This window comes from Manis javanica, chromosome 10 (assembly GCF_040802235.1).
Source record: "Manis javanica isolate MJ-LG chromosome 10, MJ_LKY, whole genome shotgun sequence".
Lineage (NCBI taxonomy): Eukaryota > Metazoa > Chordata > Mammalia > Pholidota > Manidae > Manis > Manis javanica.
In genome coordinates, this window is record NC_133165.1 from 107949117 (window position 1) to 107975065 (window position 25949).

At 54.5% G+C, this 25949-nt stretch overlaps 1 protein-coding gene across 5 annotated transcripts in view; it reads left to right on the top strand.

Moving 5' to 3' along the window:
• Positions 1-25372, top strand: part of RASD2 (RASD family member 2) — a 43361-nt gene extending 17989 nt beyond the window's left edge. The window contains exons 5-7 of one of the 5 annotated variants that reach the window (XR_012121580.1): positions 34-156; positions 3951-4517; positions 4957-5130. Coding sequence is in view for 3 of the 5 variants with exons in the window: in XM_073213812.1 (XP_073069913.1) it covers positions 19208-19478; positions 22979-23508 (801 nt within the window). In the remaining 2 variants the exon portion in view is untranslated. Of the gene's footprint in view, positions 1-33; positions 157-3950; positions 4518-4956; positions 5131-14083; positions 14456-19198; positions 19479-22978 lie in introns of those variants that run through there. The other 4 variants (XR_012121581.1, XM_073213812.1, XM_073213813.1 and 1 more) reach the window with 4 other exon arrangements.
• Positions 25373-25949: the final 577 nt, after the last annotated feature.

Genomic DNA, 25949 nt, shown 5'->3' on the forward strand with positions numbered 1-25949 from the left:
TACATCTATTCTTTCTTTGTTTCTTTCTTACAGCATCAAAGCTTCACTTTGTTCTAGGTCCTGAAATGTGAAGGAGGAGGAAATAGACTCTGAGACTCTGGGCAACAGGCACATGTCCCTGCCCTTCTGGAAATCTTGGGTCCAGGGGAGGACAAGGTAGGTAGGCAGGCAATTAGGAGGGAGTGTGCCGAAGGCTATGAGGGGGGCCGGCCAGAGGGTCCAGTGCGCTGGCACTGGGCGAAGCACTGGGGGCACAGACGCTGCCCTAGGGAGGCTTAGGGTCACAGTGATTGATGGTACATGGGGTTCAACCGACAAAACCCAGCTCTGTGGGTGCAGCCTTTGGGGTGGCCTGGAATCAGGGTGGGCTTTAGGGATGGGAGGGGAGACCATTTGGGGGAGTGGATGGCACAAGGAAAGCCATGGACATGGGCAAGTGCAGAGCATGCTGAATCACCCTAGGAATACTGGGCGACTCTAGCAGAGGTGTGTTCAGGGTGGGTAGCAAGAGGAGGGGCTGGTGAGGATGTGGGGGGCCACCTTGTGCAGCTGGTCGGGGGCCTCGGGGGCTTCTCGGCAGGGAGTGGCACGGGCAGAGCGGCAGCCCGTGGGCCCCCGCATGGGCCTCCACGTGGACCACTGCAAAGGCTGCTTCCAGCTTGGGAAACATAAACCCGGCCAGGTAGAAGGCTTGCCCCGGCTTGCCATCTGTTGATGAAGGGTCGCATAAGTGCCACCTGGCTTTCTTGAGGGAGATAGCATCTGGGAGGCAGAGAGCCCTCCTCCCGGGGAAGGTGCTCGATGGTCCTGATCATGATTTATGCAGCAGCAACAGACACCCGCAGCAGGTCCGGTGATGGTCTTGGTTGTTCTCCAGGATTGTTCGGGTGCACGCGCTTGTCTCATTGGATGACCAGGGCACAAAGGGTAGGGAACAGAGGCCAGCCCAGAAGGAGCGGTTTCCTCACCTTTAGCTGGGTGGTGGGAGATGTGTCCAGCTCACCTGGTGGTGAACACTGCTGACTACAAGGGTCCCAGTCCCAATACTCTCCCCCCTGGGAGTTCTCCTTCTAGGCTCACAGCGAGTCACTGTCCCATGAAGCTGTCTCCTAGTAATCCTGGACAGAACTCACTGCCGCCAGCACCCAACAGACCCCTTCCATATTGCATGTGTGTGCTCATGCCCACACGTGTGTGCGTACATGTGTGTACTGTGTATTCGCAGGCTAGAGGTGGGTTGTGTTTTCATAAATCCAAACTAGCATTAGGTGAACATTGACTGAGTAATAGTGATAAAAGAAATAGAATTTGCATGCCACATTGTACTTTTGCAGAACCTGCTCATATCTGTATTTTCCATGTTGGTCTCACCATAATCCCAAGTGGTAGAGAGGGTAGGTAGTAGATGGCCCAGAGAAGGGTCACTGAACTGGCTAATGACTGAACAAGGAGAAGCCAAACACCTTGACCTCATGTTCGTGATTTGGCTGGAAGAGACAAAGGTCTCTTGCGATCTGCCCTTAGAGGTATGGCATGTACTTCTCCAGGCCATCCTAGCAGTTTCTAATGCTGCTAATTTAGTGATAATTTTGTTTAAAAATTTGTTTTTTTGGCTGTTTAATAGTAACCTGGGAACTCAGTAGCTGATTAGTGTTAAGATTAGTCACCTAATGTTGATATTAGCCAAAGTTTGAATTTTTATCATGCACAACACACCTTACTGTTGTTTCCTTATTACATTCCACCTTTTTTGTGTGCATGGCCTTGAGGGCTAACGCTGGCCACAACTGGGCTCCTCCGTAGCCTAGCTGGGCTACTCGGTTTCTCTGCTCATGATACCCTTAATTTTTCTAAAGCAGCCCCTAAGCTAAGCATTTTGCAGGCACCATCCCTGTGAATCACGACACCAAACCTATCAAATGGGTTTGCTGTTTCATCACCAGAAGGGTGTTCACCCTTCTGCCTGTTTGAGGTCACAGAATCCTGGATCTTGCCACCCAGGCCCGTGGAAGCCACCTGCTCACGGTGCCACATCTCGACAGGTTTCTCTCTCCATCTTGCCTGACAAGCTCCTAGAATCACTCCTGGTCTTTTCCTCCTCAGTTTTTTTTGGGGCCTTTTAATTTCTTCCTTTGTCACATAAACATCCATTTCCCATTTTGCAGATGAGGAAACTGAGGTTCAGCGGGGCTCAGGGGTGCATTACCGTTACACAGGTTGGCTGTCCCCAGAGCCTGGGAGAGTAACCATTAGGCTCACCGCACCCCCTGCTCCAGCTCCTCTGCCACATCAGGCTCCTCCACGGCCAGGACCCCTGGGGGTGGGGGAGGACATGGACTTGGGAAGCCGACAGGGAGGGAGGGTGAGCCTGCCTTGCCGCAGTAGCCAACCAAGGCCGGGGCAGCTGCGGGACTAACGTGCATTTGGCTCCCCACCAGCTGCTCCCTCCAGCTCCCCGTTACAACCCGTAATTATGAACGAACAGCAGTTCCCAAGTGGAGGGAGAAAGGGAAGGTGGCCGAGCGAACATCCAGATGGGCCTTCTGGTGAGCGTGGGCTTCATCTGGTCTTTATGTAAGAGTTGCTCGCTTCCCAGATTGCCTTTGAGGCAGACGTTTAAACACTTGTTTTGTGTTTATGATACAGAGGAAGAAATTAAAAGGACCCCAGGGGAAAATGAGGAGGTAAAAATCCAGGAGTGATTCTGGGGGTTTGTCAGTCAAGATGCAGAGAGAAAACAGTCCCAGACCTGGGCCCCGGAGCAGGTAGCTTCCCTGGGCCGGGGCGGTGAGATCCAGGATTTCATGAAGGCAAACGGCACCCTGCTGGTGACTGAGCAGCAAGAGACAGCCAGTGACTGAGGGCCTGCTGTGGGCTGAGAACTGTGGTGGACTATGTATTCTTCCAAGTTTCTCAACATCCCTGTTTAACCAAGGCTTGGGGAGGCTCAGTGACTTGGCCAGTATCAAACTCTGATAGCTAGAGCTGGCCTTGGACTTCTAGAAGTTTCCCTACCCCAAAACACCTCCTCTCATTCAATCCCTCCTCCTGCAGAAAGCCTCCCTAGAAAACCCAGCCCAGGGCTTGGGCTGCTCCTTCCGGGGCCATGCCGTCATGGCTTCTAACTGCACTGACCTTCAGTTGCTCTGGAACAGTTCACAGGCTCCTGGAATCTGTTGGAAGAGGGCTCAGTGGCCATCAGTCCAAGCCACCATTGGGTTTTTAGATTCTCTCTAAGGCTCCTGACTTCTGCTTGAACTCCTGCTTGAGCAGGGAGTGAGCACAGTGCACCTTTGGACGGACCTTGCGGTTTGACACTTCCCCATTTTATACTCTCCTACGGAGAGCTCCAAGGCTTTCCTTTTCTTGTCTACACCCTTCAGGGGCAGGTACAGCTTGGCCCACTCAGAATTGGTAGAACCACAACGTGGGCAGCTGCAAGGGTGTGGAATCACCAGCTCTTTGCAGATTAGGAAACTAAGGCCAGGATGCTGGGGTTTGTCTAGGGTCACACAGCAAGGTGGGAGCTTTGCTGACACTAGCCCTCAGGCCCAGCTCCTAGCCCTGTGCTCTTCCCCCTTGTTGCCCAGCCTTGGCAGATTAAGATGCTCCCTCCACAGTGCTCCCCAGGCAACTTGCACCTCCATACAGGCATGTGCTGGGCTCTACTGTCATGACCTGTTCGGAAGTCTGTTTTCACAAGAGACTCAGGGATTCAGAGGGCAGGGGCTCTGGCCCAGAGAGGGCACCAGGAAACAGTGGAGAAAGACAGGCAGGGAGAGAAGGGAGCAAAAGGTGGGGTGGAGGAACAGCAGGGAAGGCAGGGGGCCTCCACTGTAAGGGCTCCTTCCAGACAACCTGTCATAGGGGTAGAACGGGAAGGCACTGTTCTTGTTACATTTGATTCACATGGCCAGGTAGGCAGGGGCTGTATTGTTTCTACCTTGTAGGTGAGAAAACAGGCTCTTCCGTGAACTAGAGACAGAGCTGAACTGGAACTGCGAGGACTACACCTGCTGTTTGCAGCCCAGAGCTGCTTCTGCCTCGACAGATGGCTATTCACCGCTCACTCAGGCAGCCTGCCCTTCATATCCTCCCCGTACTCACCCGCCCTCTCTTGAGCCTCCTTGCTTTTCCTTGAACACATCACACACACCCCTGCCCCAGAACATCTGCACGAGCTGTTCCCTCTGCCTGGAATGCTCTTCCCACCGACGCCCACCTGACTCGCCTCCTTGCCTCACTCTGCTGAAGCGTACCTCCTGGACCACGTACCTGTGTCCAGCAGCTCCTCATCCTCCCACATGCCGGGCCCATGTCACTTACCTTCCTGGCACTGACCACCTACCTGACCTTTCGTTACATGATGTAGTTATATATTATAGCTGCTCTACTATATCCAGTTTTATAACTATTGATTCTCTCCCTCTTCTCTCCATCTGCTCCTTGAGGTCAGGAGTTTTGTCTGTTTGGTTCACCATTCTACCCCCAGCAGCTAGTACAGTTTCTGACACACAGTAAGTGCTTAAATATATTTCTATTCAGTAAATGGGTGAGCATCTGTTATGCACCAAACCCTACTCTGGATGTTGAGAATGTACACATAATTAAGACTGTTTCCTGCCCTTAGGGAGCTCAGAGTAGATAAGACAAAAGTATGTCACCAGGACAGAATGTTGGGCCGAGGTGGGGCTCCCAAGTAAGATGGTTCTCTTAGTTGTTGTGGCAGAGCCTACTAGATTACCCTGCAATATCAGATCAGATCTCCCCTTTCTCCTAAATAACAGAACCCCCAAATTTAGCTGGACATGAGGTTCCTCACTTAGAATGAACTCCACCATTCCCAGCCTCCCATGCAGCCTGGTGTGGCCATGTGACTCTGTTCTGGCCAATTTCTAGGAAGTAGACTTAGAGATACAGGTTGTGCCGATCTTCACACCTTCCTCTGCTTAACAGACTGTAAAGTGATGGCTAGCCTTGAGCAGCCATCTTGGACCATGAGGATAAGTTCGTACCCCAGGGATGGTGGAGCAGAAAGCTGGAAGAAGCCTGGATCTCTGATCCTGCAGAATATCAGCCCCCTTGCCTCCAGAATTCATTCACCTGAGTGAGAAATAAACTCTCTGGTTTAATCCATTTTTATTTTGGGTTTTCTCTGGTTTACGGTTGAATAATCCCAATCCTAACTGATGGCAGGAAGAGAAGGTGTCTAGGAGACTTGTTTTTCCTTACAGGGAGCAAGATGGCCCCCTTGCCCACCAGAGGCAGCAGTTGCGGCTGCAATGTGTCTGAATCTAGGCCGTGAAATGGGACAGGAGCTGTTGGCCTTGAGGGGAAACTGGCTACAGTAGCAGTCATTGGATCCGAGCTCATTCATTTACCTGTGCATTCATTTATTTAATTGTCCCAGCGTTCACTTGTGTAGTTTATTCATTCACCTATTCATCCACCAAAACATTCGACCAGGCAGGCACCCACAGCCCTGGGGTATGAGTTCCAGCCAGGCAAGTGAAGTTCTGCCGAGAGATAGGGAGCAGGGGCCTCGTGTCTGGAGCCCTGTCTCTGAGGCAGAGCAGGGCTTGCTCCTCAACCAGGCCTTGGCCCCAGTTGCAGGCATCTCTGAGGAGCAGTCACATTTTGGATTGCACAAGATTGCAGCTCCTGGGCAGAGGGCACAGGGCCCCCAGGTTCCCGGGTGCCCTCTCGTCCTTCTTGTGGCCCGGCAGGGCCCTCTCCCCTGTAAGGGAGAAGGGGAAAGACCTGTGAGCACGACTGTCCTTCGTGGTGTCATGGAAGGTGGCTGGCTTCAGCAGGACAATGGCTTGTGTGTCTTGTGGCCTTTGAAAAATCTTCAAAGTATAAAGCCTCTGCTTAGGACACAATGCTAAGAATATTCTAGAAGACAGTCAGAAATTCATAGGCCTGGTACATTTTCTCCCAAACTGAGCCAGGACCCTAGGGGAGGGTGGAATTAAAAAGATCACAGGACTTGCTGGGGTGGGGTGAGTAGGGAGAAGTTGCTGAGAGGCAGAAGCACAGACACCCAGATGCTCTTTTGAAGCATACTTGCTAAGAAACAAAGGTGACTTGGTGAGGAAAACAAGGACTTACTGGATGTTCATGGTTGACAGAATAAGCTTTTCTTCTGTATTTGATGGGCGTGTACATCCTTCCAGACACTATGGTCAAAACTGAGGGTCACAAGACAGAAACAGAGTAAATGGATCTATTTCTGTCGTCTTTTGTTATTTAACAAACCCTCCCAAAACTCGTTGGCTTAAAATAACAATGGTTTTATGATTTCTCATGCTTCTGTGGTAGGCAGGGCAGGGGTGCTCTTTCACATGGGCACAGCTGGACCCGCCTGCAGCTCCAGCTGGTGGCTAGAAGGTTCTAGAAGGGCACATCAGTTCCCCTCCATGTGGAGTCCTGTCCTCCACGTGGCCTTTCTCACCACCTGGTCTCTTCTTCCCATAGAAGAGCTTGGATTTCCTTCCTGTGTGGTGGCTAGATTCTGAGAGTGAAAGCAGATGTTTCCAGGCCTTCTGAGGCCCAGGCCTGGAACTGTCATGGTGTCACTTCTGCCACATGCTGCTGGTTAGAGGCAGTCATGTAGTATCCCAGAAATTGTGCAGAAGAAATAAACTCCACCTCTTGATGAGAGGAATCATAGGTGGCAAACTAGGGATCAGGAAACAGAAGGAAAATAAAATGTGGTTTACACAAATTGGACTTATGCATAACTAGATGGAAGCATATTTAGTGCATAAAATGAGGCTCATGGTCCATTTGTGGGGCTGGAGCTGGGGCTCTGCACGGCTGTCTGCCTCTCTTCCACTACCCTGCTTTCCTCTTCTTCAAACAACCCCACCAGTTGGAGACCACTAAAGGGAGCGAGAAATACACCAAGGCCGTAGTCATTAGCATCCTGGAACATTGGATTCTATTTCTGGCAGATCTGAGGTAGTTGGCAAACCTCTACCCCCTGCTTCTGTGGCTCAGCACTCCAAGGTAACGAACCCACTGTATTATGTGGCATTAGCAGAGAAGCCGGCTGCCGACCAAGAAAGGAAATAGACTCCCTGTGCTGGATGAGGGTCAGCCTGCACCTGGGGCTTGGGGTTCCAGGGAAGGAACTCACCTGGACTGAGTGGCTACTGTGGGCCAAGTGCTGCTAGGGGGTGTCTGGCCCCTGTGTTTCTCTTGAGCCTCCTCTTGGGCTATTTTCCCTCTCCTGCTTTTCCAGTCAGTCAGTGTATTTCAGTTCTTCCAGGCCTGTGCATGTCCTGTTCCCTCTGCTTGAAACATTCGTTCTCTCATTAACTCTGATGCATTCCTCAAATCTTGGGTTCTCTGCCTCCTCTGCTAGACTGTAGGATCCTAGCCCAGTGGTCTCTAAGTGTTTGTTGAATGACTGAATGATGGGATGACTGAGCCCTTACAACAGCCTATTTGACAGATGAGACAAATGAGGCTCAGGGGGAACTAGCTTGTCTAAGACCAAGATAAGGTGAGAGGCAGAGCCATGATATGAATCCAAGTTTGTTTGGTGGCCAAGCCTGTGTCCTTTCTACCATACCTGGCTCCTGAGGGTAAATGAACAGGTGGATGGTACTGATGAGGATGGGGACAGAGTGCTGGTAGAGTAAGAGCCAAGACACCTCTCTGCCCTGTTGCTCACAGAGAGCAATGCCAGAGATGGAGGTGGGCCCTGGAGCCAGGCCGCCGAGTGGCAGTGTTCTGCCAAGCCTCTGGGATTCTGGTCTCTCTTGGATTGAGGGTTTGCAGGCACCCTTTCTATAGACAATAGTGCCAGGCCAGTGGCTCAGCTGGCTGTCAGAATCCGGAGGGCTACGCTAATGCCCAGGCTCTTTCATGCCTTCTGGTTAAAGGGGCCCAGGGAAGATTTCAGGTCAGAATCTGGAGGTGTTACCTCAGAGGGGCAGTCAGGTGCTGCACTGGAGGTGACTTCCAGAGGCAGAGAGCACTGACCTCAGAGTCCCAGGCAGTCTCAGGATCCCAGCTCCACCAGTTAGAACTGAGTGACCTTGGCCCAGTTACTTCACCTCTCTGAGTCTCAGTCTCCTTGTCTGGAAAATGGGGACAATAAGACACTCCTCGTAGTGTTGCTAAGGAAGTTAGATGAAGTAATTGTGCAGAATGCTTAGAACAGGGCCTGCCTCCCCAGCTTAAGCCAGGCATAAAGGAAGCAGTAACGAATACTAGGCTCTTGTTCTTCCATTGCCATTGAACCTCTCCTGCCTCAGCTGCTCCTCCATGTAATGTTTTGCTCTGCATGTTTCCTGGGGCTGTGGGAGGATCAGACGTGGTAGAGAGTGGAGAACACACCTGTAGAGACCTCTCCAAAGGGTAAGGCTAAAGGAAGTTGTGTTGCCCTTTTGTCTCCATCTGGACCACACCAGGCAGGCCAGGGGGCTGGATAAACATCTAGAGGGGAGCAGAAGTTCCATGGTATTAGGAGATGATGACGACGATGATGATGATGGTGGTGGTGGTGGTGGTGGTGATGGTGGCAGTGGTGGAGATGGAGCTGGAGATGGAGATGATGATGTTGGATGGATGGATGGGTGGATTATTATAGCATGTTCAGGCCAAGCCATAAGAAGACAACAGGGTGTCATAAAAAGTTCAAAGGACTAGTTGTTCAAAGACCCAGATATTTTTCAATCCAGGCTCTGCTTCTTACTGGTCAGGTGACTCTGGGCAAATCTCTGAGCATCTCTGAGCGTCAGTTCCATCACCTACAAAATGAGAGCAAAACCCCTGCCCTGCTTAATTCACAGGGTGCATCCATGGAGGTCATGGCCATGATTGTTTTCGTACACACGAGCACTGTGGTCTGGCTGTTGCTGTGTCTGAGAGCAATGCCTACCCATAGGCAGTCACTGCCATCAAGGGACTTCCAGTGCAAGTTCTGTCACTTCCTTGCCCAGGTGTAGCTAGTTCGATCCCTCCCAGCCTCCTCATCTACAAATGAAGCTCATAATGCTACCCCCGCATAGGGTTATGGCCTGGCTAACATGGGTTTTTCTAGTTACAGAGACCAATCCAGTGCCTGAGAGAAGTGGGGGCTGCAGGAATGGTTCTTGTTGTCTAAGCGCTTCGGGTCCATTCTATTTCTTTTCTGGCCACACCCTCAGGTTGGCCTGACCTGGTCACTCACCCTCCTGGTCAGTGCTGCTCCCTGCAAAACCGTACTGTGGTGTATTCTTCAAGGACTAGATGGGGTCACAATGGGCTGCTTTGTATGGTTGTGGAGGTTGCTTACTGCTCAAGAGCACTCAGCTAAGGTAATTCAGCTTGTGCTTCCCCCTAAGCTGTGAGCCTTAGAGAGGGGCTGCTCCTGCCTGGAGGAGGTATATTTTTCTAATTCGCATAAAACTACATATGGACTAGAAGGCACCTGAATCACCTGTAGTAGGATTCATCCAGTTTAGAAATGTGGAATCAGATGTGGCCTCCGGGAGGATCTGACCCAACACTCTTGTTGCAAAGAAGAGGAAACTGGCCACTGTTCATTCATCCATTCTCTGAGTGAATTTTTACTGAACCCTCACTATGTGAAGGTACTATCTCTATGCTTACAGGAGGCAGAAGTGGCCGGGGGGTGGGACAGGGCACCCCTCTGTCCTTATTAGTTCACTTCAGGGGATGTTTGGTAAGGTCCTATAATGAGGGGCATGGTACCGATCTGCTCCAGCCAGCCACTCTCCACACTGACAGTGGCTGGCCCCGTGCCGTGATGCAGCTGGGCCTGTGCAGCTGGTGATCCACTGACTTGTGCTCAAATCTGATTCAGGTGCCTGGGCCTGCCAGGCCTGGAGTTCCAGTTAGGGAATGAGTGGCCCTGGATGGTCCATTCAGCGGGAAGAGCACTGTGCTGGGAGTCAGGACCTGGGTTCTGGGTCTAGCCTGCCAATTCACAAACCATCTCTTTGACTGCAAAATAAATAGGAAGGTTGGGGAGTATGACCTCTAAGATTTTAATAACTCTAATCTTTTGGTCACTGGTTCTCAAACTTTAGCATACATTGGAATTACTGGGAGAACTGGTTAAAACCCAGATGGCTGGGCCCCACCCCAGAGCTTCAGATTCAGTGACTTTGGGGTGGGACCTGTATTTCTCACAAATTCTAGATGATTGTAATGCTACAGGTCCAGGGACTACATTTTAAGAACCTCTGCTCTAGCAATACTGGCCGCACAGTAGAATCACATGGGGGAGCTTTAAACAGTGTGGGTATCAGAACTAAACCCAGAGCAATTAAATTAGCATCTCTGAGCCAGAGTCTGGGCCTCATTATCTTTTAAAAGCTCCCCCATGGTGATTCTTAGGCTCTGCCTGGATAGGAGCCACTGTTCTAGAAAAGCAGCAGGAATGTGACAGGAGATTGACTGGGTAAACACCTTATTTCCCTTTGGAGAAATGTCTCAGATCCCAGCTTGGCCTCCCAGTAGCTGCCTGGTTTTAAGCAGCCCCCCTGGGCCTCAGTTTCCCCTTCTGTAAGTAGGGCTGTCAGGAGGACTAGATGAAACTGCTTTGCTGTGTCTGTCCTCTTGTCTCCAAGGAGAGCTTGTGCATTTCTTCTGCTCTGAGGTTGTTCTGCTGAGCACAATTTGATAAGCAAGAATTTATTAAAAGCGTAGAACATACAAGATGCTACCCTTAATGATGTGGAAATACAAAGATGAATCAGGCTTGATCCCCACTCCAGGGAACTCATGTGCTAATGGGGTGACAAGGCATGTGTCCAAAACATGAGGCACGATGTACCAGGCCATAGAGGAAGCAGTCATGATGACGGCCATGATATGCAAGGTACTGATGTGAGGCACTTTCCGGTAGATTTTCATCTTCCCAGCAACCTTTGAGGTTGCAACTGTTATAACACCCACTTTACAGGTGAAGAAACAAGCTTAAAGGGGTGGTCAGTTACCCACAGAGCAGGAGTCAGGTTTTGTTGCTATGGGAACTGAGAGGAGGATGAGATCCACACTGTTAAAAAGGCCGGGAAACTTTGTGGGGAGAGCTCTGAACACTATGCTTTGAAGGGTGCATAGAAGTTCAATGGGCAAAGACGGGGAAAAGGTTTCCCAGACAGGGGGCTCAGCATACATAAAGGCCCAGAGGAAGGAAATCCCAGCTTCTTTAGGGACCTGGAAGTGATCTGATTTGGCTGATGGGGGAACATGGTGGGAATTACATCCTGACCAGAGGCCTTATATGCTGGGCTAAGGAGTTTAGATTTTATATCTTAATCTTATATATTTAATCTTAAATATTGGGGAGCCATTGAAAATTGTTGAGCAGGGATGACATTTTTAGAGAAAGATTAAAGCAGTCAAGGGTTATGGGAGATGGGGATGACAGAGCCCATTGAGGAAGGATGTGGCTACAACAAACGGTCCATGTGAGATGGTGAGGATAGGAAAGTGGGCACATGTGGGAGGTGCGCTGTGGTCACATGAGGCTTCCTTGGGCATCGACCTCTCAGGTGCACCTGCTTATTGACTGAATCATTGTGTGCTCAGGGCAGGAGCAGGTGATTCTCCGGGAGCACTGAAGCTCCACCTGCAGCAGCCCTCAAGATGGGGATATGGTCCATGGAGCATGACCCGCTCAGGGTGGAGGAAGCAGCTGAAATGGGTTCTGGGCCGACTCAGAGTTGGCCCCCTGGCACGTTCCCAGGGTTGGGGTGGGGAATTGGCCCAGTGGACTGAGTCTTCCTGGTCTCAGCCTTCCTGGTGAAATGTGCCACTCTGCTCAGCTCCCACTGTCAAGTTCACTGCTAGCTCCAGGCTCACTGCCTCTGCAGGTCCAGCTGAGCACAAACTCTTTTGGATTGAAGCCAGTTCCTAGAAGCAAAGTCTGAATGTGGAAAGAGTGCTGGGTTGGGATCCTGCCACTTGCTGGCTGGATGACCTTGGGCACATCCCGTAGTCCCTAGGTTTCACATCCTCTGGGAAGGGGATTCAACACCATTAGTGCAAGTGCTGTACCCTCCACTAGTGCCTCCCCCTCCACCTGCCCCATCTTCTCTGGTTAACTTCCCTAGAGAATCTCCAGACTGCACAGGGACAAGCAGAGCCAGCCACTTTGTATAACCAAAGTGACCATTTTAGCACTTCTGTCATTCTGTGGACCTAGCATATCATACCCATTTTATGGATGACACAACCAAGGCCCAGAGAATTTCCATGAGTGAGTGGCCCAGGACCAAATGTTTAAGAGGTTACAGAGGCAGAACTTGAATGCCAGTGTCTTACCCTCAACTTCATGCTCCCCAGCCCCAGTTATCACGAAGTCCCAGGATAGGTCTGGGGATGGAGGATCAGCAGACATCCCCCTGGCCTAGGGTTCTGGAAGTGACGGACAGTTCCCAGCACCGTAGAAAAGACTGTTTGACAGACACAATATTGTGTCCCTTCACCACATCACATAGCGAGAACATTCTCCTGTTTCTTTTTCTGATAACATGAAGGAGAAAGTCTCTGTTGGGTGCTAGTAGATCTGTAACACCTCTACAAACCTTGCCCATCTCCCTTTTCCACTGAGGGCACCTCTCCAGCCTTGGCAGGCCAGGTTCCAACTAGAATTTAATAACCTTGGTTTGTTTCCATTGTGCTTATTTTAACGCTTACCTTCTATTTATGGCAAGTGATATTGATTTCCCATTTAAAGCAGTGATACAACGATTCTCTGAAAAACGTGTTGGGGGAAGTGGGTCTTGGATTTAAAGAAAATACTAAGTAATAAGTGGTGTGTACATGTGGCACATTGGGAATGACTGATGTCTGCCCTAGTTCAAAGCGGGAGAATAGAGTTGAGAGAGGCGCCGCCCAAGGGCAACCGGACGTCACCAGCACGGCGCCCTCCGGTGCTCTTCCAGACCTGCACGCCCGCAGACCTGCGTTCAGGCGCGAGAGGCCACGGTGACTCCGCGGCCGGCCTCTCCTGACTGCACGTGCCATCCCGCGGGGTCCTGCGGGCCCCGAGACCTCGGGAGGGTGGCGGCGGCTCCGGGCGGGCATGCCGGGCACCTGGCAGGACACCTGGGCATTTCTGCGAGCGAGGAGCGCCTCGGGAGCCGTGGCGAGCGGCTGGGGACCCTGACCGACTGGCGGCGGGACCCTCACGGGTCACCTGCGGCTGGGCCGGTGTGCGTGTGAGTGCGCGCGCAGACGTCAGCCTCCGAGGCCCGGGCCGCCTTCCGGTCACGGTGCGCGCGTCCCCGGCTGCTCCCCCCGCCAGCCGGCGGCCCCGGCCCCACGCGCCCCGGCACGCGGAGCGCCAGACTGCGGCGCCCGGGCGGCCGCGGGAGGGGCGGGGCCGGGCCGGGGAGCCCGCCTCCCATTGGCGGAGCGCGGGGCCGGGGCGGGGCACCGGGCGAAGGCGAGTGAGCGGTTAGTGGAGGCAGAGGCGGGCGCCCGGCGGCGGGACGCGCTGCTAGCTGGCGGCGGAGGGCCGAGTGGGCGCCGCGCGACCGCTACACCGGGGAAGCTCGCGGGGACGTCAGCGAACGCCCGGCCTGAGCGGGGCTGCTGCCGCCGGAGCCGCCGTCAGGAGCCTAGGCTTCGACCGCTTTCCAGAGGGACCACAGAGCTCGCCCCGCGGAAGAAAGAGGGGCGTTCGCCTCCGGGCGAGGGAAGGCGGGGGCCAGGGCTCTGCAGAAAGTTCTACCCTGGAAGTGGGAGAGGGAGCCGGTGTGAGGATCTCTGGGAGCTGAGACGCCTTGGGGCGGCGTTCAAGGCCCCCTCCCACACGCGCGCGGGGCTGAGCGCCCTGCTCCTCCCTCCGCTGCTGGCGTCGCCTCTGGGGAGGAAGAAACCGTGCCTCCCGCGCGGGAGAGCTGCAGAACTGCGGGCAGAGGAGGCGGCCTCGGCAGAGCCGGCAGCCCCCAACCCAAGTGACCCCTTTAGAGGCGGGTGGAGAAGGTGGCATAGGCCGGGGCAGATTCGCCCACCCGGGAGCGCACGCACGCACCCGCAGTCACTTCCAAGGTCCTCCCCAGGAGTCTCTAAGGACCCTCTCTAAGCCTCTGAGACGCTTCTGCCGCCATCCCCTCACCCCCCCGGGGCCCTAGGCGGGGACCCCGGTGTCGGACGTCTCCGCATCTCCGGGCACCTGGCTCAGCAGGAGTCTCCCGGGTCGGGGCAGGGCAGGGCCGGCGGCGGCGAGCCGGAGCCCGCCCGGCCCCCGGGTCCCGCGGAGCCCTCGGATCCCACCCATGGGGCGCCGGCTGCCCGTCCCCCCTCGCCCGGCCTTGCCCAACCCTGCGCCCCGAGTCTCGCAGAGAAGCCCGGCGCAGTGACCCGGGAGCCGCCGCAGACGCTGGAAGGCTGGGCGGCCGGAGAGGCAAGCGGTTCCCCGCACCTCCAGCCTCTTCCAGGCAGTCCACCGAGCCGTGCCAGAGGCTCGGCCCGCCATTCCCAGGTAGGAGAGAGACACCCCCACAGAACTGGGGAGCTGGGTGAAGTGGGGGAGAAAGATTCGAGGCTTGTCAGAGGAAGACTAGGTGAACGTTTACACGACTAGGAAAAGTTAAATGATTGGACACCTACTATGTGCCAGGATCACAGGGCAACTACTCATCTTAGTTGAGTACCTACAGTGTGTTTGGCTGGGGCTAGGCTCTTTACTTACCCTAAGTGAGACTTACCGAGCTCCAACTATGCGAGATTTTGTGCTGGGCGCTTTCCATTTAGGAGATCTGGAGTAACAGCCTGTTGGAACAGGAGGAAACCGAGGCTCGGGGCGGACAGAGGCACTTGCCTTCCCCAAACACCCCTGTCTTGGGAGCCAGCTGCGACCTGAGTTCCTGGAGCGGGTGGAGGGCTGGGATGGGACAAGTTGGCGGCTCTCTGAGCCCTGGGGAAGAACTCCTTTGAGGAGGGGAGATTGAGGAGTGCCTTCCTGGTCCAGAGTTCTTGAGCTTTTTTCTGGGTTGGTGCAGGAACGGGTATCCTGTGCAGTTCTCTTCCCAGGAAAGGCTTTCTGTACTCAGCTGGGCAGGGGGCCTGCACACCTCCGAGGCCCTCTCTCTGACGTCTCCTCCTTTGGTCCCCAGACCCTGGGGTGGTGATGAAGGATGTAATTCAGGACCCATGGGAGGTAGGAGGCTGCGCCGGGGAAGGGAAGCTGGCTCAGGAGCCTATGATTCAGGCTTCCTCTAGCATTGAGAGACAAGGCAGGGTCCCCCTAGACCTGCCTGCACTTCTGTCCTGCCCCACCTGGCTGTGTCAGGCTGCTCCTTGACTGCCAGTGGAAGTGCCACGAAGAAAGGAACCGCTCACTGTGTGCCAGGAGCTGTATCAGCCTCTTGGCTTCTCAGCGAGTGTTCAGGGCCATACCATGGGCTTGTTCCTACCATGCCTATTTGATAGATGATCAGTCCCACCAGGCCAAGCCATTTGCTGAAGGTTGCTGAGCTGGTAAGTGGCAGAGCTGGTTTTCTGGAAGCTGGTGCCTGCTGCTTTCTGCCATCCTGACCTGCCAAGGGTGGTGAGGTTGTCTCGCAAAGCCCCCAGGACTCTCCCCAGTGTGGGGATGGGAGGCCAGTGAATGTGTGTGCCTCCCGAGAGGCTGGGATGAGCCCTATGGAGGAGGCTGAGGTGTGGGGGAGGGAGGAGGGAGGGTCAGTGCACTGAAACACGCTCTGGGGTACTTGCGGTGAGGGGGCAATGTCCAGACGCCTGCCCTGCTCTCCTGCCCACCCGACTCCTCCATCTCAGGCAGGCCTTCGGGGAGGGCCTAGGGTGAGAAGGGGGTGAACCTGCAGATACATTTCCTGGGAGCTGCTGGGCAGGGTTTGGGGGAGAATCCTGGGCAGAATGCCCACCCCCCAGCTGCCTGTTGGAAGAGGGAATAAGACCCTAGGCTTCAGAGGTCAGTCCTCCACCTGATGCCAGCTGAGGCCTCACTGAGTCAGACACTGTTTTGAAAAAGACTTCAATTTTGGCCAGAGGGTGGGTTTTTATAGAGGTAAGAGCCCAAGCATTAGAGCCAAACAGCTTGATTCTAATCTTGGCCCAGCCAGTCATCTGTGTGAACTGGGGCAAGTGACTCAGCCTCTCTGACCTCTGGTGTCCCTCTTGGTGAGTGGGTTGATGGTGGTCCCCGTTTCATGACATGTTGTAAAGTCATTGGAATAAGGCACACAAAATGCCCAGCATGATGGAAGCCCACCAGCTAGCCCCCCAGGATGGCTCCCCCCAACTCTGCTCCAGGGCTTTCCACCTTCCAGGGGCCCTTAGAATGGGCCTGGGGTGGGGTTCTCAGGGCATGTGGGTGCCCGTGCTGCTAGTGGTCCCCATTAACCACTCTCAGAGCCTCCAGGGTTTGGGCTCTAAATTCTCAAAGGGCCTTTTGGCCCCTGTCTGCTCCTCCCTGTGTAGGGCCGGCCTGGCTGAGGATGGAGCAGAGGGGGAGGAAGGCTGTGCCCACAGCTGTGCCTCCTCTGAGGGAGGAGAGGGAGCCCACAGAGGCGCTGTCACCTGGCGTCCAGGTGTCTGGATGCCTTTCAGAGCCCATGTGGCTGGGGCCATGTGAAGACTGTCTTCTCTCAGAGAAGGCACGTATTTTCCTCTCCTTTGCCTCTTTCTGCCTCCCCGTCTCTTCTCTCTGACCCCTGCCTCCTCTCTCTGACCTCCGCAGGCCCATTCAGTCACTGACATAGTCCACCCATACCAGGAGCTCTGGGCTAGAGGCTGGGGCAGGAGGTGATGGAGACAGCACTGTCCTGAGGGGCTGCTGTCCTCCTTCCCTCTGTCTAGACAGAGGTGACCGCCAGCAGCCAAGCTGCCTGCAGAGCGGCCTGGGAAGGGGGCTGTCATGGTGTGGGGCCTCTTCCCCCATCTTGGCTGAAGGCCCAGCCTGGCTCGCCAGCCCCAAGGGAGACTGAGAAGGGTTCACTCCTGTTGGTCTTGTGGCCGGGCCCACTGCCTGTCCTCACTGCCCACTCACAGGTGCACCAGGGCTCCAAGACATTCCTCAGCACAGCCCCTGGGCCAGTCAGGGAGAGTGGGGTGGAGGAGGAAGGCCCCAGAGGGAGGCTCCAAAGGTAGAGCCAGTTGCATCATTCACTCGTGGATCATTTATTGAGCACCTGCTGTGTATATGGCACTGAAATCTTGTAGGATAAGCTGAAAGATGGCTTCAGACATGAATTAAGTGGGGAGCAGAGGGGGGGTCTTAAACTTGTAGTCACTATCCTAGCTCCCTTATTAACTAGGGCCATTCATGTGGACTTTTAACTATCAGGGTCCTTATCTGTGAAGTGGAGGATAATATGTATCTCACAGGGAGATGGTGAGGGGACTCCACAGCATTGGCAGACTGCCTGGCATCAAATCCCTCCTTTGCTGGTTCCTGACTCTGTAACCATGAGCAAGTTATTAAACTCTGTGCTTCAATTTTCTCATCTGTAAATTGGGGTAACTCCACCTACCTTCTGGGGTTACTAAAGGATGCAGCAGGTTATTACATATTCAGCACTTGTGACACTCTGGCATATATTAACTGCAGAATAAATGTCAGCTGTTATTATAGTTCCATACTTAGCACAGTGCTTGGCACATGGCTTGGGCTTGGTTAATGGTCTGTTGTCATGGCTCCAGGCCTAGGGTTAGCGCTGTGCTGAGTGGGCTCCCGGGGTGTCCTTTAGCAATTCGTCCACTGAGATTGCCTTGTAGCTTGGAATTGGCCATCGTGGGAGTAAGTACACCACAAAAATTGACAAACGTTATCAGTAAGAGCTTTTTAAAAAGGGATTTTTGAGAGCCATTTTACTGCACAGCAGCAGGGTGAGCAGTCGCAGGTGCCTGAGTGCCCTGAACAGGACATGTGCCAGAAGACTTGTGTACAGGGGTTATCTCCACCCCGAGTGCCTCAGCATCATGGCACGTGTTATGATGGTGGAGAGAACCTGGGGTAAATGCATGAACACTCCAGGCTGCTGACCCAGGGCATCCAAGGGTGAGGACCCCACATAGTTAGCATATCCAGCCCTTTGTGCAAATTGGAAAAAAGTGTCTTTCTGAGCAGATGGTCTCTGCAAAGAGAGCCCCCACTTTCCCACCAGCTGGGTGCCTTGCACAGTGCCCAACCTGCACAACCATGTGTGGCTGCCCTTGGAGGGCAGAAGGGGTCAGTTCTTCAGCAGGCTTGTACCCATGTGTAGTTCTTCTTCCATAGAAAGGGGAGGGGTGGTGGGAGTCAGAGAAGCCTTCAGAGAGGACATGGAATTTGAGCCAGACCCTGAAACATCAAGGGAAAAGGACGTTTTGTGGGAGGGATTAGCGAGAGCTAAGGAGTGAAGGCAGATCTCAGGAGAGCTGACACTAGCTAGAGTGGCTGGGCTCTGGGGGATGCCGAGAAGGAAAGGAGGGTGACTGGGCTGCAAACAGCCTCGAGGGGGTCCTGATGGAGCCCCTGGAGCTTTCTCTCTACCTGGGGTTTGGAGCTTGCATCCGTTTCAGCCTCGCACAAGTCCAGGAGGCTCCTGAGGAAAGATTTGGGTATGCATCCCAACCACAAACCCTTGGAGCTTTGAGGGACTTGAGTTGTCTATGGGTCATTTCCCTGACCCACACCCCCTAGTCCAGGTCTCAGGGTCTCCTGCAAGTGGGCAAACACCCCAGGGCTGGGGGGACATCCCTGGGTGTGGAGGATGTGGTCTGGATGTGGCTTTTCCCTTCATCCTGTGTGGCTGAAAGGCTTGTCACCGTGCTTAAAAATGCTCTCTAGCGCCTCCCCTGTGTTACATGCTGGAATCGCAGGGTCCTGGAAATCCAGGGATGGATGGACCAGAGAGAAAATAGATTCTAACAAGAGTTGACACTTTGGAGATCTCGCCATGCGCGGAGCCCTTTACAACAGCCCTAGGAGTTGAGTCCATTTTATAGATAAGAAAAGTGACTCCCAGGGAAGTTAAGCTACTTGCCCAAGAGGGTGGTGGTAAGTGAGGATTCACTCCCAGTAGTCCTGTGCTGGAATAAATGGGGGCAAACGAGTGGTTAAATGAAGGAGAGTGACAAGGGGGAGCAGGCACACTCCAAAGCCCCTGAGAGAGACCCTGGGCCAACGTCCCATATTACAGACAGAAAACAGACCTAGACAGCAACCACGTGGAGGAGGCCAGGGCCGGTCCTGACGCCTGCTCCCTGCTCTCTGCCGCAGCCCCGAGCCATGATGAAGACCTTGTCCAGCGGGAACTGCACGCTCAGCGTGCCCGCCAAGAACTCGTACCGCATGGTGGTGCTGGGTGCGTCGCGGGTGGGCAAGAGCTCCATCGTCTCTCGCTTCCTCAACGGCCGCTTCGAGGACCAGTACACGCCCACCATCGAGGACTTCCACCGGAAGGTCTACAACATCCGCGGCGACATGTACCAGCTGGACATCCTGGACACGTCTGGCAACCACCCCTTCCCCGCCATGCGCAGGCTCTCCATCCTCACAGGTCGGTCCTGGGTGGGCATGGGTGCCGAGTATGTGGGCGTGTGTGCTCCCCACTTTACAGTTTGCAGAGCACTTGCATATGCACTGTCTGAGATGAAGCCTGCAGCTCCCTCACACCATGACGGTCAGAGAGGCATTGCTGCTCATCTGAGCAAGTGGTGGCACCCAAATTCCATTCTGCCTGACTCTGAATCGATTACTCATGACAGCCGGTGCTGCCTTCCAGATCAGGAACTGATCCAGACTTGCACAGGGGAGATTCCAGGGAATGGGGGGGGCTGCTATGTTCCTCCTGCAGGAGGTGACCCAGCGGAACTCTGAGGCCCATGGTCAGTCTGCTGGGCTCGGGTCTCCTGACACCATAGGCCTTTGCCACCTCTCAGATTGGTAAGGGCAGGACGCGGGCAATGGCCAGGCAATGGGCAGGCAGGAGCCCTGCCATGCTAGGGGCTCAGTAGTAATCCCAGTAATAGTGAGAGCGAACAGTTATCAAGGGTTATGTGCCCCGGCCCATTCTTAGAGCTTGGCATGTATTTATTTCATCCTCACAACCAACCTACCACTTTACAAGTAGGGAAACTGAGGCCCAGAGAGGTTAGGTTACTCCAGGTGGTAGCACAGCTAGTCAGTGGCACTCTGGCTCTCATGCTTTGCCACTAAGCTCTCCTGTAGCCTGTGGCCCTGCCAGGAGTGGTGGGGAGGGTGAGGGATTGTTGGAGATTGAGGGGGCAGGTGGAGATGGGGGCAAGGCTGTCATTTCCATGACTTGAGCAGTTCCCTGTGGTAGCTAAGAGGGCAGGCCCAGAAACCGGGTCTGAATCCTGGTTCCACTGCTTCCTGGTTTTGTACCACTAGGCAAGTGACTTAATTTCTTTGTGCCTCAGTTTTCTCATCTGCATGTTGGCATCATATTAGCACCCATTCCAATGTCATTCTGAGAATTAAATGAGTTAATATAGGAAAAATGCTAGGTGAACAGATAGTAAGTGCTCAGTAAAAATTGATCCTAAATTAAACCAGCATTTATAGTGTGCCTGCTATGGGCTATGCTGTCATTTCCTAAGCCATGCCCCTCCCATGGCGAGGCAGCAGTGGAGGGAAGAAATGAGCAAGTAACCCTCCTGCGATCACTAAAAAACCCCAGATCAAGATACTTCTGCAACAAGAAGTCCATGCCATGCCCACGCCCACCCCTCCCACCCTGGCCACGACCCTCCTTGCGTGTGCTGGGCAGATGGCTTCCTCTGTCCTTGCCAACCCTTTGACCCAGGTAACATTTGCATCCCTCTTCCAATGCTGGAGAGGGAGTGTGTAGATAGACTGAGCCCTGTGTTGACCTAGGTTCCAGTCCTGGTACCACCACGTAGTAGCTTGGAGCTCGGATGTGTGGCCAGAAGTTTGAGTCCGTTTCCCCAGCTGCACGATGGGCCTAAGCTTGCTTCCCCCACAGTGTGGGCATGCTTCTGGAACATGGAGGGTATCTAGGGGAGGTCAGCCCTTCCTGCCTTGGGGAGGGGACTGGGCACCCACTGATATAAACAAGGCCAACATCAGAGGGAGGGAGAGGGGAAATGTGGAGAGGGACCACATGCATCCTTCCAAAATTAATTTTTAATTACACAAATAATACATATGTACACTTCCTGTAAATATGTAGATAAAGCTAATAAATTCCTTGATTCCATTCCCCCAAGCCCAGGTTCCAGCCCCCTCCCCAGAGGTGGCCACCCCATCAGCCTGGTGTGGACTCTTCCCACCCCCCCATAAGCCCTTGACATTCATATTTGTGTTGTCTTTGTAATAGAGGGTATTTTTGCCTGTCCCTTTTGAATGCACACTTATCATTCTAAGCACATCTGCCTGCTGCTTGCCTTCTTCACTCACTATTTTCCAGCCTGGAGATGGTGTGCAGGACATTCTGGAAGACATTCTGCCACCAGCTCTCCTTCCGCTGCCAACCAGGCCCTCTCCGAAGCTTGGCTTCGCAGTCTGGCATTTGATAATATGTCAAGGCTGCTGAGTCCTCAGGGGCCCAGGATTAGCCTAATGGGACTGGGAGCGGTTTGGCAGCCCAAGCAGAAACGGCTGCCAGGCTGGCACTGCCTCGCAAGTGTCTTTCTAAACATCCTTCATTCATTCCACCCCATCCCATCCTTTCAGCCAGCTTTGTGGATACCCGCTGTACGCTGGGCACTGGGAGACAAGGATGTGGGTGACAGTCTCCCTCTGCTCCAGAGCTCGCCGTTCAGAGCACACCACTGGCCAGAGCGTGGTTCTGAAGGTGGCATGTGCTATTTCGCAGGGACAAGGGCATGCTCTCGGGGTCCAGAGGAAGGAGGCAGCAGTTCAGCCAGAAGCTAGAATTGCTTGATCTCTGCTGGAGAACTCTGGCCACTCACTGGCATATCTGAGCCTTGGTTTCCTCGTCTGTAAATCAGGGATCTTGGCATTTCCGCCCAGGCTCTTAAGAGTTTTAGGCGAAGTGCAGAGGTGCTTTTGAGTGTGAGATTAAGATCCCTGTAGTACGATCTGGAAATTGCAGTGGAGGCGCCGGCCCTCTCCCCTCATCCCTGCCACCCCTGCCCACTCCACATCGCCCCTGTTTCAGATTCAGAGAACCATCCTGAGTGACGCAGCGGGTCACAGGAGGGGTAGCCTGAGCTTTGGAGACCGACGTTTCCTTACTCACCAGTGATTTATTCAGGAAGCAGAGAGCCCTGTGTGGGCCAGGCACTGGCTAGGTGAGGACAGAGTGGGGTCCAGATCTCGGTTTAGCCACACATGGGCTGTGTGACCTTGGGCAGGTGGCTCACCCTTTCTGAGCATTGAAGGTAATGGAATCTACCTCACAGAGGTTTTGTGAGGAGTCAAGGAACAAACTGGGCATGAAGCATGTGATCCCTGCCAGTTCTCTCACCATTTTGATGCCTAAGATCACTGAGCATGAGCCACTCTGTATTCATTATCTCCTGAAACCCACAAAATCATCCCACAAGGCAGTATTCCGGCTGCATGGAATGGGGGAAACTGAGGTTCAGAGACGTTGCACGACCCACTCGAGGCTGTGTGGCTAGTAAGTGGTGGACTCAAGATGTGAACCCAGGTTTGCCTGATGCCAACATGCTGAGACCCTGCTGTCCCTTAGGTGCTATCCCAGGCCTTGGGGATGTGCCCTGAATGGGACAGGCGCGACCCCTACTCCTATGGGAATTGGATTTGTTATCCTGACGCAGCACGCACAGGCTCACATGTCACTCGCCCCATCTGCAGCTCTGCAGGGAGACGCAGGGCGACTCCCCTGTGTTAGAGCCAGGCTGTGCCACACATGGGCTGCATGACCTTGAACATGAGAGTGAACCTCTAGGCCTCAGCCTCCTGCTCTGGGAAATGGGGAGAATAATAGCAACTTCCACAGAGTCGCCATGAGGGTTAAGTCGGGGGGCAGGGTGGGGTGGTCAGGAGTCACCGGCCAGCTCACCGCCCAGGGTTTCTCTCCCCCAGGTGACGTCTTCATCCTGGTGTTCAGCCTGGATAACCGGGAGTCCTTCGATGAGGTCAAGCGCCTCCAGAAGCAGATCCTGGAGGTCAAGTCCTGCCTGAAGAACAAGACGAAGGAGGCGGCAGAGCTGCCCATGGTCATCTGTGGCAACAAGAGCGACCACAGTGAGCTCTGCCGCCAGGTGCCTGCCGCCGAGGCCGAGCTGCTGGTGTCGGGGGACGAGAACTGTGCCTACTTCGAGGTGTCGGCCAAGAAGAACACCAACGTGGACGAGATGTTCTACGTGCTCTTCAGCATGGCCAAGCTGCCGCACGAGATGAGCCCCGCGCTGCACCGCAAGATCTCTGTGCAGTACGGCGACGCCTTCCACCCCAGGCCCTTCTGCATGCGCCGCGTCAAGGAGGTGGACGCCTACGGCATGGTCTCGCCCTTCGCCCGCCGGCCCAGTGTCAACAGTGACCTCAAGTACATCAAGGCCAAGGTCCTTCGGGAGGGCCAGGCCCGGGAGCGGGACAAATGTACCATCCAGTGAGCGGGAGGGACCCCGGGTGGGTTTGGGCCGTGCCTTATGGGAGGTGGCCCTGCGCCTGCCGTCCACATTCCTCCCGCCATGAGGCCCGAGCGATGGTCCAGTTCAAAGAGCGTTGGCGCCAGGATGGAGCAGGCCAGACTCTAATCTCTGTACATTCTCCTGCGTCCTTGCCGCTTCCCTCTGATTCCTCTTCTCCGAGGTTCCCCCCTCGTTTTAGCTCCTCTGTGCGGGGCCAGAGACAAGGCTGGGAGATGAAGGAAGTATGCAGGGACCCAAGCCAGAGCCTTCCTACCCTTGGGTTGCAAGAACCGCTGATGTCAGAGGGGCTGGGATCCCTACATCCCCTAGGGCCTCCTGGACAGTCCAGGATGAAAAGAACTCCAGCTCCATGGGAGGGTCTCCACTGTGCTGGGGTGAGACCCAGCTTGGCTTAGGTGGCGGCTGGGAGACGCCCCCTCCCAATCCTAAAATTCTTGCCCTCTGGCTTGGCCGTGACTACCCCTGCCCCCAAAGCTGGCCGCCAGCTGGTCCTGACATCAAGCCGGTGGCATTTGTGTGTGTGAAGGGAGGCATGTCCCGTCTCCTGGACCACGTCCAGGCCCTGCACCACCTCCCTCAGCCTCCGCCCCCAGGCCCTCACAGCTGCAGGGCGTGCTTTGCTAGTGCTGACGTTCTTGCGTTGTGTGTAGCGGTAGCAATGGAAACCATTGTACTGTGAGCACCTAATGACCTCTTGTTGGCCAGAGCCCCCACTCATCCCCCCAGTTCAGATTCACTGCCCCTGCTGAGGACACACCTCCCTGGTCCCAGGCGGGCTTCCCAGGGCCTGCCTGCAGCTACACTCACAGACCGCTGGGCCAGGGCAGAGGCAGCCGCGGCTCTGAGCGGAGGGACGCGCCCAGCCCACGCCACCTGCAGCTAGTTCAGGGCAGAGCTCTGCCTAGAACCAGGTCTCCCATGCTTGTTCCACAAGCGTTTACTGAGCTCCTGCAGGGTGCGGGGGTCACTGTGTGCTAGGAAACTGCAGAGTGTGAGCCATGCACTTTACGGCCCCGGCGCCAGGCCCCCTAGCCTCAGCCTGTCTCCCTTCACCCCCCGACTGTCCCACTGCCTTTTGCACAGCAGCTCTTGGGAGGCGCAGCACAGCAGCCAGGAACCAGAGCTGAGCCCCAGAGAGGCCGGTGAGAAAAGCTCCCGGTGGGTCTTTCCCTCCTGCCTGGGATTGGACTATGCTGGGAACTAGGTGTGGGAGTTGAACCTGGAGACCAAAGGTCTTGTGATCAGATCAGCTCTTAACAAATACATTTTGTGTCTTAATATCTTTTAAAATATTGAAGTTTAGGGCTACAAGGACCCTTAGTGATTATCTACTGAGTCTAAGGCCCAGAGAGGGTAAGTAACGAGCCTCAGGTCACAGAGCAAGTCTATGAATGGCAGGAGCAGGGCCAGGTCTGGGCGTTCAGCACACACCAAGATGTGCCCCTTTCCTGATGCTTCCTCAGCCCCTGGGGCCTTCAGAGATTTGAAGTGTCTTCTCTCCAACCCTCTCCCTAACCTGGTCTTTGAGGGTTCTATAGACTCTGTGTACATCATGTCCATGTATTTGCACGTCCACGCACGTGAACACACAGACAAATACATGCCCCAGCCCCAGCTCTGCATACCCTACCCCCTGCCCTGGCAGCTGCCGCTCAAGGCGGCAGCTCTGACCCTGCATCTGTGCCCCTGCCCGGCCGCGGCCTGAACCCTCTAAGCAGACCAGGGACCTTGGCCAGGACAGGTGTGTGGCCTGCTGTCACCTGGTCACACCCCTGCTGCCCTAGATCTCTGTGTACACTACCAATTAAAGTGGGTTTGTTTCTAAGGCGTGTCTTGACCATGTGTACCTTCGATATTTCCAAGAAGAAGCGAGCCTCCGCCCCGACCACGGCTGGTCTCTCCCTCACCAGCTCGCACCTGCCTCTTGCCCTCACCCTGTGTGCCAGCACTGAGTCAGTCTTCAAGTTTATGTGGGGGGCACCCTGAGATGGAAGGTTGTACCCCTCTCTCAGCGCTGGACCCTCTGGGGAGGGTGTGCTGAGGTGTCTGTGTCCCTCCGGAGGGGTGGTCAAGTCAGACAGGAGAGGCTCCCGTGGACTGTCAGCCCTTTGGAGTCCCCATGTGTCCAAGTTCAGTGTAATCCACACAGTGATTTCCCCCCTGGGGACATTTGGCAATGCCTGGAAACATTTTTGATTGTCAAGACTTAGTGGGGGGCACTACTGGCATCTGGTGGGTAGAGGCCAGGGCTGCTGCTGAGCCCCCTGCAGTGCCCAGGATGGCCCCCACAGTAAAGGATTGTCTGGCCCTGAATGTCAATAGTGGGCTGCCTCACTTGGACTGTTGACCCTTGAGATGAGGAAATGGCCCATGTCTGTGTGTGGTTGATATGCTGTTCAACT